We start from the raw sequence: 15,178 nt of genomic DNA, 5'->3' as shown, positions 1-15,178 counted from the left end.
TGCCTTAATCAGGAGGTTGAAGGCAATGAGAGATTATCATTAGGAGCAACAAATGCAAAAAACATTGGGTACATTGAGGCCTCAGCGTGGAATGAGAAGAACAGGTTCACGGTAATGACCGTCTCATTAAAGTAATTTCCTGGCCCGACCCCGTCATTCTCCAATAAGTGGCTCTATTGATTGGTCTTATTGAGGTCGTAATCACGCTACGTGTGCTCCTTCCTGACTGCACTGAGGGATGTTTGTATAAAAAAGTAAGGGATACTGGGAAACTTCTAGAAAGTTGTAAAAGAGACTAAGAACATAGGAAAAATACCCAATAAACGGCAGACAAAAAATTCTACTGTATGGGTGTTGTCACAGATCTTAATATTTCTATGTGCCTTCAATAAGTGCCGGCTGAATGATAGTTCAATTGACAGTTACTGCTCCCATCCTCTCCGTGCCTAGTTCATAGCGAATGTTCATGGGTTTCCTATTGGGAGATGTAAACCACGGCCACACTGCTCTAGTGACAGCTGATATCTCCGAGACCAAGGGCAATGAAAATCGATTATGCCCATTCCTTGTATTTCCCTATGTGTATGGAGAAGAGAAGGCCTTGTAGACTTTAGGAACAAAACACATTATATTAAAGTCAATAGTTGACAATATAAGAGGTATGGCAGCCTCCCGACTCGAGTGTAATGAATTTTCGACGTGGCCTGAGGGATTTGGGCAGACCCAATAAATAGTCTTTAAGTCTCTGAAAACGCTTGGTGCTGCCATGAAAATGTTATCCCCACCAGTGTTCTCAGGGACCTATTGAAAGATAAATTAAGGCATAGTGATGAGCTCAACTCGAGCATGCTCAAGTGCAATCATCTCTATTTTGGGTGGAAATGTCCTTTAGGCTTTTTGCAGTGATAGTTTCAGGGCCAGGTGGTTGGTGTTTGAATTTTTTATGTTGTTCTTGTACTTCTGTGAGAGCTTTTCCTACTGGGCTCAAAAAGTCTCATAAAATCGACAAAAATGTGCTCATGAGTTTATAAAACTGACCACATACTTTGTAAGAACTTTTTGGAGAAGTTCACTTTTGTTTGACTACCATAGATCAAGTTTAGAAGATGAGGATGTTGGCTGGATCAACAGTTATTATTGAGAGGGAGACCTACCTTTGATGACCTTAGAGCATTCCCTATAAGACATATTGTTTATATCAGTTTTATGGTCAATGTTTTGTGCATCCTAATGGGATAGTGGAGTTAAGGGGCTACTCCAGTTTAGGGTGCTCAGTACACAAAGCCTTCACCCCTACACCCCATGTACTGAAGTTGCCGAATACTTGTCATCTGTAGTAGATCACAGAGGTGGCCCCTTTTTTCTTTCACATTCTAGAGAACATTGCTGAGGTTTTCGTTAATACCAGACGCAGAGAGAAGAAGCCAAATACCAAGAATAAACTTTTTTTTTTTTTTCTTGCACATTTTTCCTTTTCATGTATCAGGATCTTCATCTGGGTTTGTTTTCCTCCCTCCGAAGAGAGAATTATAAAAAAAAAAAAATTAGGAGAGAAAAATGAGAACTTGGAGCTATTATTTTTTTATTTGCTTGATTGGAAAGTCAGAAAGCTCTTACATTCCTGCACCGTGATTAAAGGTCCGCTCTGATTGCCCTCAAAAGGGGCTTTTATTTTCCGTAGACGCTTGGATTATATGCTGCTCTCCCAATTTATGGTAATTTTCTTGCTTGTTGGGCTGAATGCTTGCTGATTGTGCTTATTGATATATGTTCTTTTTTTTTTCTTTTCTAACTTTGTCTTGATATTTTTGGATTTTTACGTCTGTATGTTTTTCTATGTATCAGATTACATGGTTTACAGATTAATGTAGCATGTGTAGAGTAGGGTTGTTCCTCGTGAGAGCAACCCTCTGGTGACCAGGCTGATGCTGCTCCTATTGTAGCTGTAGTTTCTGAACTTTTCCAGAATGTTTTTGAGTTTTTGGTCTTTTCTTTGTGAAGTTGTTATAGGGCGATGAGTTTTGGGTGATCTGCGGCTTCTCTGCCTTCCAGGAATAACACCACATCACAGAATCTATAGCAGACAGTTCACAGCTGAACTTTGTTTAATAACCTCAGAAAACAAGCTGGAGTTGCAAAAACTTCCGAGCCCCTTATAGGCCGTCCAGAGAGGAAATGTTAAAGGCACGAGGCTGTGTACAAAAAGTTGCTTAATTCAGGACAATAAGAAGCGCATTAAATGAACAATTGAAGCCCTGGGGACCAGATGAAAATCTTCTCTAGAACATTCTGGTTTGGTTTTTAGGCTTCTTCGTTTAATTTCATGGTTTCTCAGAATGTCTCTTTAGGGTTTTTAACTTTTTTTTTTCTACTTATTATTGTCTCTTAATTATCTGGTTTAGTCATTGGGGGTCCATGGACCTGGATTACATTAAGTGGATTACATTAAGGAGCTATTTAGGTGTTCTATGTGTCAACGATGGTACCCTTTAAGACTTCATCAGTTTTTACTTGGCCATATGCCTAATAGTTGACCAAAGTCACCAATTGTGGCCATTTTGGCTGACCAACTAGACACATTAGCCAACTACAGCTGGTTATTTGCCATTTTGGGTGTCTATATATATATATATATATATATATTATTTTTTTTTTTTTTTTTTTTAATCGATGTGAACGACTGTAATGGTCAAGATGAAATAAAACATATATGGCTACGTTGGTGAACCTTCCTTTACCAGGTGAATGTTTGTTCAATGTATTTTCAAGCATTAACTTCTATCTAATGTCACTGATCACCTTCAACATGGAAATGTCTAATAAGACGACCTAGAATAAGATGGAATTTAACTGCCCAATTATTGGAGAGATAAGGAGCCAGGATACAGAGCTATCAGCTAAAGGAAAGTTCATGTGTATGGAGGGAGCGGGGGGGGGGGGGGACTGTTAGCTGAAGGAACATTTATGTGTATGGAGGGATCGGGAGGGATAGCAGTCAGATGAAACACATGAACGTTTCTTCAGCTATGTTCCAAAAAAATATTCTCCCATAAATTTTCCTATAAAGTCATCCTCCTGATGTCATTGATCATCGGTAACCAGTGCAATATGACTTTAACAACTGATCCAGTACTCTTTGTGGATGGCTGTGTCTGAACGATTCATCAGCCATGTACATGTTATTATCCATAGAAGACTACGGTTGATACCTCGAGCACTTGAGCAGGCTGGATTAAATCCCTGATCTCCCGTGCCCGCGTTCCTTCGTTCTGGCTGTGTTTTTGCTGTTATTGCTCAGGGCACTAGCGCTACGTTCTGTTTATTGGTGGACGTAATATGTTTGTTACAATTGACACTGTTCTGCTGTCAGAGCAGTAAACACCGGCTTAGCGACATTCCACTCGGAGCAGGATCCCAATGTTTATATCCGATGGGCGGCTGCGGAAACCTCCGCCATATCCCGACATCTTGAGGACATGCGCTATTCTAGACCCTGTCTACCAGGATCTCCTTGCAGAATTGGTTCCAGCTCCTACTCATAAATAACCCAACATGATTTACGGCCGGGCCTACATCTCCTCTGCTCCCCCCTCTTCTATCCTTTTACAAAGAGAACATTTTAATTTTTTTGGGCTTTTTTTCCCCCTATATTTAATTAAAAACAGAAAGTCTCTTTCCTTGTGTCAGGTCATGGAGCGATAGGCGTCTAGAGCTGAGATCCCACCAGGGAACCGTATGTTGGCCGGGAATGTTGGCCTCTCTCGAGCTCCTTGGCCTTACTTCTGCTTTCCATCCAGGCACAGGAAGGAGAAAAAAAGAGAAACTCAGCTGCCAGTTGTAGGGAGGGAGAGGGTGGGGGGATGTGACTGGAAGGGGAGACTGTTAAATTGGGGACCCGGCCAATGATGACAGAAAAAAAACTGAGTGTCTGCGATGTGTATAGGAGCGGTGGAGAACAGGCCCGTGATTGATGGGAGCTGGCCGATAGGCCCCGAGCTTGGAATGTGCGCTGGGAGATTGCTAGAAAAACAGCTTCTAATGGATTTCTCAAATGTACCAGTATGCAGCAGGCCAGAAACCAGAGCCAGCTTACCCCCATTTTCCATTCGACAGAATCCCCTCCCTGCAGGGATTAACCACTTGTCGGCCACGTCGTCTAGGAGGCCCCCCGGCAGCACCTTCTGCTTTATGTATTAACAATTCCTGGTGCTTGAATATAATTCTAAAGCTGCAGTACAAACTGACACTGAGGAGCGGATTGTGTTACGTGTAACCAGATTGGACTCCACATAGATGAATATATTGTTACTATGGATATGCAGCCATTGAACACCATAGGGAGGTTACTGAGGTACTTTGTGCCTCGGCCTCAGCTCTGTACATATTTATAGGCTGTGTGTTATGGGGAGTAGTGACTTTATATTAAATCCTTTTGCTTCTTATTCTTACAGATTTGCAGGACTTCAAGTTTGACACCCAGCACGTGATTGAGGTGGATGAGGGGAACACAGCCGTCATCGCCTGTAACCTCCCCGAGAGTCACCCCAAGGCCCAAGTGCGATACAGCGTCAAGCAGGAATGGCTGGAGACATCCAGAGGTAAGAAGGGAGTAGGGCTTGTTGCTGTATCTAAGCTTATTATGTGTGATACTATCTGGTGAACTGTTGTATCTAAGCACCTTGTGGGATACTGTCCATTAAGCTATTAGATCTAAATGTGATATTGTCTTTTGAGTGTCTGTATCTAAGACTCTGAGTGTCGATACTTAAACCTGTAATGTGTTATTGTGTCTGCTGAGCCACTGCATTTGAACCTCTTATGTGTGATGCTATCTGCAGCACTGTGTATCTAAGTATCTCATGTGTGATACCTACTGTTGAGCATCTGTATCTAAGCCTCTGAGTGGCTTGTGCTCTTGGCTCTCTGCCGGGATCAGCTCGGCGTGTCCCGGGCCCGGAGCGCAGGACACACCCCATCCCCGGTGAACATGTCCAGAGCTGCACCCGCTCGGGGCCTGACAATCCTGGCTGATCTGGGAAGACATAGCACCATAAGAGGAGAGCGGATTGTCTCCAGGTGACTGCGTCGCCCGAGGCTGCAGCGAGTTCTGCTTCGCCTGCAGCACCCCAGAGCATTAACCTGTCAACTCCACCTTAACCCTTACCCGGCCTGATAGACCTCTACACCTGTCTCCGAGAGGGGAGATCTGCGCTGCCTATAGAAGAGCTTCACCCCCCATTCCCTCCCGGATCACCTGTAAGAGTGTTATAATACACTGGTGGCTATTATATTCTATAGTCCTCTGTAATGTATTGGTTAGGCACGGGTATTAAGCGGTTAACACGCCGCAGTCTGTGCCGGGATTAGGAGGGCACGGACTGGCGGTATCAGGTTAAGTAACTGGTGTCAAATAAAAATTAAATAATAATCCCCAGACAATGCAATCCTTACCTGCTGTCACTCCAGAGCGACGCCATCCGAGGGTGGGGAAAAACACAGGAAGAGGGGGGTAGTGATAACCGGGCATAAGTCGGGCACAGGCCTGTCATATGGAGAAACCGGTTATAGAGCAATTCTTATGTATAATAGAATCCGATAATATTATATCCATATCCCGAGCTCTGAGACCTCATGATAATGGTATGAGGCATAACGTCCTCTCAGCTCAGGGCTTTAGCAAGGGGTTCCCTCTCTTCTCTGTTCAGTGAGTTCCTCATTGGTGGAGCTAATATCTTCTAACAATAATTTAATGGGTGGAGCTTAGATTTTCAACCAGTTGACTCTATATAGTACTTCTGCTTTGATAGGAGGTACAAGAAGGCCTCCATCCACTTCATATAGTTGCCGGTCTGTATTGGCGTGTTTAACTTTGCGTTGACGTATTCTTTCTTTGTGCCCCCAGATAATTACCTCATAATGCCCTCCGGAAACCTACAAATAGTGAACGCTACGCAAGAAGATGAGGGAACCTACAAGTGTGCGGCCTACAACCCGGTTACCCAGGAGGTGAAGACTTCGGCGTCTAGTGATCGGCTTCGTGTTCGGCGTAAGTGGAGATGATGAGAATCAAAACTTTGCCAACTTGTAGACCATGCGTAAAGTTCTAGTGTTCCTGACATCCATTATTCTCTGTCTAGGCTCCACGGCAGAGGCCGCCCGTATCATCTACCCACCGATGGCACAAACCATCATTGTCACCAAAGGACAAAGCCTCATCCTAGAGTGTGTGGCCAGTGGAATGCCTCCGCCCAAGGTCTCCTGGGCAAAAGATGGGGCCGATGTCAATGGTCACAACAAGACACGCTTCTTGCTCACCAACCTTTTGATAGAGGCTACGACTGAAGAGGATTCAGGGACATACACCTGTACGGCCACCAACGGTATCGGGGATGGAGGTTCAGCCTTCATCTTCTATAACGTACAAGTTTTTGGTGAGTATTTTGTAGAGTTGCATCAATGACTGCAGCACGTCAACATCAAGGACTCCATGATAAATTATACTGTAACATTTTCTTTCTAGAACCTCCAGAAGTCAACATGGAGAGTTCCCAGCAGATTGTCGCCTGGGGACAAACTGCAAAATTCACTTGTAACGTTAAGGGCAACCCTCAACCTTCTGTGGTGTGGCTGAGGAACACTGTGCCCCTTCTACCCAGCTCAAGACACCGGATTTCCAAGAGGATCCTTAAGGTGAACACTGTGGGGCCTGAGGATGATGGCATCTACCAATGTGTAGTTGAGAATGAAGTTGGTAGCGCACAGGCATTAACGTTCCTGATGACCGTAAGGCCAGGTGAGAAACAAGGACTTAAAACTGTACCTAGAAATACCTCAGGATGGTAAAGGTTCTTTATGTCTTATGACCATCTTACCACGTTTCATATTCAGGAGCTTTTCCAAACCTCGCAGAGGAGCAGGACGCTCTTCCTCCAACAGCTCCCCCAATACCAGATGACAAACAGCTACTCTTAAAGGCGCAGCTGAAACCAAGACCGCCCACCCCTGGGTTACCTGCCCCATGTCCTTCTGACAAGACCATTGTTCTCCAGCCTGAGGCTCCAATAATCCTCAGCTCTCCTCGGACTTCAAAAACAGATTACTATGAACTGACCTGGAAGCCAAGACACAATGGTGGAGGCCCGATTCTGTTTTATACTGTCAAGCACCGCAAGGTAACTAGAGATTTACCCGATCTGATATTGTACATATCTCTAGAGTACAGCGAGTGAACCGACTGACCTCAAGGGTGAACTGGTTTTGTGGAAGAACTGGTGCTCAGAGTAGACCATCCATGTGTGATTGGTGGAGACCTCCAATCTTCATCATTAGTAGGGGTTTCGGCCATACATACACGTGTGGCTGATGATTATATTGATCATAGAGGTTACCGATATTGCAACCTCTTTCTCACCTCTCTTTGCTCTTCTTTTTAGCAGGTGGTGAATGCCACAGATGATTGGATAGTGTCACGTGTCCCTGGATTGCAGCATCGGCTCATACTCACTAAACTTGATCCTGGCAGCCTGTATGAAGTGGAGATGGCTTCATATAATTGCGCTGGAGAAGGACAAACAGCCATGATGACCTTCCGGACAGGTGAACGCACCCTTTCTATCAGTTAGGTTAGATTTGAGTACAACCTTAGGATTTAGATTACTGATCCTGTTCATCCTTCTTCTAGGACGACGTCCAAAACCAGAAATCATCGCCAGTAAAGAGGTTCAAATCCAGAAAGATGATCCTGGGACGAGCACTGTCAGCACCATCCAGTCTGACAACAACCGGCTGTCTCGTAAGTAAACTGACAAGTCTGTGCCAATAAGGATCCAGCGGGAAACATTGTACTAATCTCCATTCTGATTCCAGCTCCAGAGGCTCCGGACCGACCCACCATCTCCATGGCTTCAGAGACGTCCGTGTTTGTGACATGGATCCCAAGAGGTAATGGTGGATTCCCCATCCAGTCTTTTCGGGTAGAATACAAGAAGCTGAAGCAGCCTGGAGACTGGATTCTGGCCACCAGTGACATCCCGCCGTCCCGGCTGTCCGTGGAGATCTCTGAGCTGGAGAAAGGTAAAGATGGAGTCACTGAGTGCTCAGATCTCCTTCGTGTCCATGGAGAAGCTTGATGGCTTATTGTTCTTATATTGTTCCTTCTTTAGGAACCTCCTACAGATTCCGAGTCAGAGCCCTGAACATCTTAGGAGAAAGTCAACCCAGCGCTGCCTCCAGACCTTACATGTTGTCAGGATACAGCAACCGCAACTATGAGCGTCCAGTCACAGGGCCCTATATTACCTTCACTGAAGCCGTCAACGAGACCACCATTATGCTGAAATGGATGGTAAGATGCATCCTATGCCCCAGTGTGGTGGTGGGGAAACCTCTGGGGAAAAAACATATGTCTATAGTGTCATGGTGGGCAGGCGGTGATGTCTAATGTATAATACCCCCTCCAATGTAAAATGGTAAATGCTGCCCCCTAGTGGTTATAATAAAAATAAAGTATGTTTCTCTCACTCATCTTCTCTGAGACTCCTAATGGATATGGAAATTTACTTCTTGTCTTCTTCCACAGTACATCCCAGCAAGTAACAACAACACTCCCATCCACGGCTTCTACATCTACTATCGCCCCACAGACAGCGACAACGACAGTGATTACAAGAAGGACATGGTGGAAGGTGAGTAGCAGGCCGCTCACATGCAATAACCACAAGACACTCTTAAAACATGAAAAATATATTCTCCACTAGGGGCGCTGTTTTGGTGTTTTACAGTTATAGAAGTCCGTAGTTACATCTGTGTTCTCTCCTCCATCCAGGTGACCGCTACTGGCACTCCATCACTGATCTTCAGCCCGAAACCTCCTATGACATTAAGATGCAGTGTTATAACAAAGGCGGGGAGAGCGAGTTCAGTAACGTCATGATCTGCGAAACCAAAGGTAAAAATGGCCTGGCTACATGGGGATTTGAAAAAGTGAGGTACCCTGAGCCTCTTGCCTCACTCACTTACTATGGCCTCCTACCTTTAGACTGGAATTGCACACTGGTTATGAATCCCCAGTGGACTCCCGATAGTGGGGTCTGTCCTTTACGGAGGGCTGAGGTTCCACGTTGTAGTCATCCTCCTCATGTTCTCTTTTTTGCAGCTCGTAAGTCTTCTCAATCAGATCGTCGCCCCCAGCCCGTTGTGCCATCACCGCAGCCGCCACCCAACAGAAACGGAGCTCTGGGAACGGCCACAGTAGCGAGATCCAGTGACCTGCCGTATCTAATAGTGGGGGTGGTCCTGGGGTCCATCGTTCTCCTGATAGTTGCATTCACCCCCATCTGCCTGTGGAGGGCGCTGTCCAAGCAGAGTAAGTATCCTGGGGTTATGTCTAAGATGACACCTTTCTAAATGTTATTTCTACCAATGTTCTTTGCGTAGAAGGTTCCTGCACGCTGTCTAATGATATGTAGATGCAAAAACATTTTATATGGTAGGTAGGTGTGAATTTTCCAGCGCTAACTGGGTGTGCATGCTGGGTAACTATTATTGTTCTAAAGAACATTGGGTAGATGTTATATGAACATTCTTCAGCATGGTGTGTAGTCTCAACATTCTAGAACCTGCTGTGTAGATATGAACATTCTAAAGCATGTCGGGTAGTTGTCAACATTCTAGAGCTGGATAGTATGAACATACTAGAACATATATAGTATGAACGTTCTAGAACCTGCCATGTAGTTATGGACAGTGTCGAGCATGCTGGCTAGATATGATATCAGTATTCTGGAGCATGCTGGCTGCATATGAATGTTCTTGAGTATGTTGGATATGAATGTTCTAGAGTATCTTGGGTAGATATGAATGATCTAGAGCAAGGGTAGGGAACCTTCAGTCCTCCAACTGTTGCAAAACTACAATTCCCATCATGCCTGGACAGCCAAAGCTTTAGGCCCCCCGACATGATGGGATTTGTAGTTTGTAAAAGCTGAAGGGCCTGAGTTTGACTTCTGTGTTCTAGAGTATCTTGGTTAGATATGATTGTACTAGAGTATCTTGGGTAGCTATGAATGTTCTAGAATATTTTGGGTAAATAGGATATGAAAATTTTATAGCATATTGTATATTATGAAGATTGTAGAGCATGCTGGGCACATATGAATGTTCTCAAGTATGTTGCATAGAACGTTCTAGAGTTTTTCACCATTTGTCTTTTTTTTACCCCAGAGCAAACAACAGATGTGACATTTCCCAGTACAGGGATCCTAAATCCCTCCTCCTGTCAGTACACCATGGTGCCTCTCCGCGGGGCCCCGGCCATCAGCACCATTCCTTACTCTAATGGATCTGTGGCCAATGGCAACTGCCCGTCTGCTAAGCTGTTATATCCCGGAGGCAAGGATAGAGATTACTGCTCCGAGACGCTGCACAAGGTAAACGCTGCCGCCCTCAGGGTATAGTGCATTACATTCTGTACTCCAGTCACCTCCAGAGCTGCGTCCCACCATGTACATCGAGCACAGGGGGGCGACCAGCAACGCTCTCTCACCAGAGCTCACGTGTCTCCTCCCAGCTGTATTTAGTTGCACAGCTTTGGATGTGACTAGAGTATAAGACCAATGTGATAGCAGGAGATGGAAGCATGTAACATGTTCTGTATGTTCTGTATGTTCTGTTTACAGGATGAGGCCAGCACGCTGCTGGACAATGATGGCCGACCCCTGGAGCACATGGACCGTCACCTCGCAGAGTAAGTGCTTATACAATGAGGGGTCCCTCAGGCCCCGCTCTGAGGTGTAAGTGTAATATTATAACATTACTCTGTCCTTACTATAGGCTGTATGAGCGGCACAGCAGCGATGTGACCATCCTGTGCGACCTGTGTGATCAGGACGATCTCCAGAGAGCCCCCTCCTATACAGACATCCCCCCATCAGAGGAGCCTCCCCCAATACAGGAAGCCAACCAGACATTCCCCATCCTGGCTGTGCCCAGCGAGCACTTCATGTGCCAAGGTACAATATATATATTTAACACTCATCATACCTAGAATTCATATATCATCAATGCTGCATGGACCTAGGGTGCCACAGCTTCATATATCATCAATGCTGCATGGACCTAGGGTGCCACGGCTTCATATATCATCAATGCTGCATGGACCTAGGGTGCCACGGCTTCATATATCATCAATGCTGCATGGACCTAGGGTGCCACGGCTTCATATATCATCAATGCTGCATAGACCTAGGGTGCCACGGCTTCATGTATCATCAATGCTGCATGGACCTAGGGTGCCACGGCTTCATATATCATCAATGCTGCATGGACCTAGGGTGCCACGGCTTCATATATCATCAATGCTGCATGGACCTAGGGTGCCACGGCTTCATATATCATCAATGCTGCATGGACCTAGGGTGCCACGGCTTTATGTATCATCAATGCTGCATGGACCTAGGGTGCCACAGCTTCATATATAATCAGTGCTGCATGGACCTAGGGTGCCACAGCTTCATGTATCATCAATGCTGCATAGACCTAGGGTGCCACAGCTTCATGTATCATCAATGCTGCATGGACCTAGGGTGCCACAGCTTCATATATCATCAGTGCTGCATGGACCTAGGGTGCCACGGCTTCATATATCATCAGTGCTGCATGGATCCGGAATCTGTTATGTTACACTTGAACACATATACACAGATCCATGATCCTTTGCTTCATGTACAGTAAAGACTCTGCGGACCTAGTATCCATTGCTTCATATATGAGGAGTTATACACAGGTCAGAGACACTGCTTCATATATGAGGAGTTATACACAGGTCATAGACACACTGCTTCATATATGATGTTATACACAGGTCAGAGACACACTGCTTCATATATGAGGAGTTATACACAGGTCAGAGACACACTGCTTCATATATGAGGAGTTATACACAGGTCAGAGACACACTGCTGCATATATAAGTTATACACAGGTCAGAGACACACTGCTGCATATATGAGGAGTTATACACAGGTCAGAGACACTGCTTCATATATGAGGAGTTATACACAGGTCAGACACACTGCTTCATATATGAGGAGTTATACACAGATCAGAGACACTGCTGCATATATGAGGAGTTATACACAGGTCAGAGACACACTGCTTCATATATGAGGAGTTATACACAGGTCAGAGACACTGCTGCATATTTGAGGAGTTATACACAGGTCAGAGACACTGCTTCATATATGAGGAGTTATACACAGGTCAGAGACACTGCTGCATATCTGAGGAGTTATACACAGGTCAGAGACATACTGCTTCATATATGAGGAGTTATACACAGGTCAGAGACACTGCTGCATATCTGAGGAGTTATACACAGGTCAGAGACATACTGCTTCATATATGATGTTATACACAGGTCAGAGACACTGCTTCATATATGAGGAGTTATACACAGGTCAGAGACACACTGCTTCATATATGAGGAGTTATACACAGGTCAGAGATACACTGCTGCATATATGAGGAGTTATACACAGGTCAGAGACACACTGCTTCATATATGAGGAGTTATACACAGGTCAGAGACACTGCTGCATATCTGAGGAGTTATACACAGGTCAGAGACATACTGCTTCATATATGATGTTATACACAGGTCAGAGACACTGCTTCATATATGAGGAGTTATACACAGGTCAGAGACACACTGCTGCATATATGAGGAGTTATACACAGGTCAGACACACTGCTTCATATATGATGTTATACACAGGTCAGACACACTGCTTTATATATGAGGAGTTATACACAGGTCAGAGACACACTGCTGCATATATAAGTTATACACAGGTCAGAGACACACTGCTTCATATATGAGGAGTTATACACAGGTCAGAGACACACTGCTTCTTCCTTACAATGCGCTGACTGGTCTCTCTTCTCCGTCTTGCAGACTGCTCATACTTCCTGCCGCCGGTGGAGATGACAGACAGTCTGGTGAAGCCGAACCCAGCCCCGGACCCCCAAACCCACTGTACCCCAATACAGAGCAGCGAGACAGAGAGTGGTCCCAGCCAGCACACACTCCAGGGGCCCGCTAGCTAATGGACTGAATAATAGACTGTGTACGGGATGACGGAGCTGAAATACATAATTCTGCCCAGAGTCTGAACTCCACCTGTATGTGATCTCCTCCTATACCTGTTTCCACCAGTAGGGGGCAGCACTTCCATCACATCTGATGCTTTGCCTTCTGCACAGTGCTAGAGATAAACACTACATCTCCCACAATGCACTGCAACAATGGAAGGATCCTAGTGTCTCTCCGCTCCGAAGTCCCCGACATGAAGAGAAATAAATGGAGTATATTTTTATACTATAGATATTTATATATTTATGCTCGTGTACATAGATTTATTTTCTTTATAAGGAAAGATTTGTATGGTCATAATCCCACGACCGCTGTATCCCACAATTCCACAGGACACTAGATAACCAATGGAGCCGACATTCCCCGAGATTTAATAACGTATAGCTTGCGCTAGCATGTACGCCCGGTGAGGCGCGAGGCACGGGACGCAACGTCCGCAGGCTGAAAGGGACGGAGTTGCCTCCGCGTTATGTATACCTTGCCTTCATGCAATATCAGACATTTGGCTGCTTTCAGTATAATTGTAAGAAATCCCATGTGGAAATAAATATGTATTGTAAAATCTCATCATCCCGGTGTATGGTATCGTTGGGGCTTCTCAAAGGTTTTGTGTCTGCAGAAAATAGCAATGTTCACTATGTTGTTCCTTGTAAGGCCTGAAGAGGGAGCTCCAGCCACTGCTGTCATAGACTCACATGACCGACGCAATCAATAGGAGGACTCCAAGCTGAAGATTTAGCAACTTACAGTATAGACTCCATAGTGTGACCGCTCTTACAGTATAGACTCCATAGTGTGACCGCTCTTACAGTATATACACCATAGTGAGACCGCTCTTACAGTATAGACTCCATAGTGTGACCACTCTTACAGTATAGACTCCATAGTGTGACCACTCTTACAGTATAGACTCCATAGTGCGACCGCTTATACAGTATAGACTCCATAGTGTGACCGCTCTTACAGTATAGACTCCATACTGTGACCGCTATTACAGTACAGCTGCCATAGTGTGACCGCTCTTACAGTATAGACTCCATAGTGTGACCGCTCTTACAGTATAGACTCCATAGTGTGACCGCTCTTACAGTATAGACTCCATAGTGCGACCGCTTATACAGTATAGACTCCATAGTGTGACCGCTCTTACAGTATAGACTCCATACTGTGACCGCTATTACAGTACAGCTGCCATAGTGTGACCGCTCTTACAGTATAGACTCCATACTGTGACCGCTATTACAGTTGAGACTTCATAGTGTGACCGCTCTTACAGTACAGACCCCATAGTGTGACCGCTCTTACAGTATAGACTCCATAGTGTGACCGCTCTTACAGTATAGACTCCATACTGTGACCGCTATTACAGTTGAGACTTCATAGTGTGACCGCTCTTACAGTACAGACTCTATAGTGTGACCGCTCTTACAGTATAGACTCCATAGTGCGACCGCTCCTACAGAACAGACTCTATAGTGTGACCGCTCTTACAGTATATACACCATAGTGTGACCGCTCCTACAGAACAGACTCTATAGTGTGACCGCTCTTACAGTATAGACTCCATAGTGTGACCGCTCTTGCAGTACAGACTCCATAGTTTGACCGTTCTTACAGTATAGACGCCATAGTGTGACCGCTCTTACAGTATATACACCATAGTGTGACCGCTCTTACAGTATATACACCATAGTGTGACCGCTTTTACAGTATATACACCATAGTGTGACCGCTCTTACAGTATATACACCATAGTGTGACCGCTCTTACAGTACAGACTCCATAGTGCGACCCCTCTTACAGTATATACACCATAGTGTGACCACTCTTACAGTATAGACTCCATAGTGTGACCGCTCCTACAGAACAGACTCCATAGTGTGACCGCTCTTACAGTATATACACCATAGTGTGACCACTCTTACAGTATAGACTCCATAGTGTGACCGCTCCTACAGAACAGACTCCATAGTGTGACCGCTCTTACAGTATATACACCATAGTGTGACCACTCTTACAGTATAGACT

General features: G+C 45.1%; 1 protein-coding gene across 3 annotated transcripts in view; it reads left to right on the top strand.

Moving 5' to 3' along the window:
* BOC (BOC cell adhesion associated, oncogene regulated) overlaps positions 1-13,717 on the top strand; it is a 50,557-nt gene extending 36,840 nt beyond the window's left edge. For 2 of the 3 annotated variants that reach the window (XM_069945472.1, XM_069945473.1), the window contains exons 4-19: positions 4,452-4,598; positions 5,903-6,046; positions 6,138-6,431; positions 6,521-6,793; positions 6,889-7,172; positions 7,434-7,596; positions 7,682-7,792; positions 7,867-8,073; positions 8,163-8,344; positions 8,579-8,684; positions 8,825-8,947; positions 9,155-9,364; positions 10,222-10,427; positions 10,677-10,744; positions 10,831-11,009; positions 12,953-13,717. In XM_069945472.1, the coding sequence (XP_069801573.1) occupies positions 4,452-4,598; positions 5,903-6,046; positions 6,138-6,431; positions 6,521-6,793; positions 6,889-7,172; positions 7,434-7,596; positions 7,682-7,792; positions 7,867-8,073; positions 8,163-8,344; positions 8,579-8,684; positions 8,825-8,947; positions 9,155-9,364; positions 10,222-10,427; positions 10,677-10,744; positions 10,831-11,009; positions 12,953-13,104 (2,849 nt within the window). In that variant the 3' untranslated portion in view covers positions 13,105-13,717. The remainder of the gene's footprint in view (positions 1-4,451; positions 4,599-5,902; positions 6,047-6,137; positions 6,432-6,520; positions 6,794-6,888; positions 7,173-7,433; positions 7,597-7,681; positions 7,793-7,866; positions 8,074-8,162; positions 8,345-8,578; positions 8,685-8,824; positions 8,948-9,154; positions 9,365-10,221; positions 10,428-10,676; positions 10,745-10,830; positions 11,010-12,952) is intronic. The other variant, XM_069945474.1, reaches the window with a different exon arrangement.
* Positions 13,718-15,178: the final 1,461 nt, after the last annotated feature.

Source organism: Dendropsophus ebraccatus, chromosome 11, assembly GCF_027789765.1.
Source record: "Dendropsophus ebraccatus isolate aDenEbr1 chromosome 11, aDenEbr1.pat, whole genome shotgun sequence".
Classification (NCBI taxonomy): Eukaryota; Metazoa; Chordata; class Amphibia; order Anura; family Hylidae; genus Dendropsophus; species Dendropsophus ebraccatus.
This window is presented reverse-complemented; position numbering and strand designations above follow the sequence as displayed.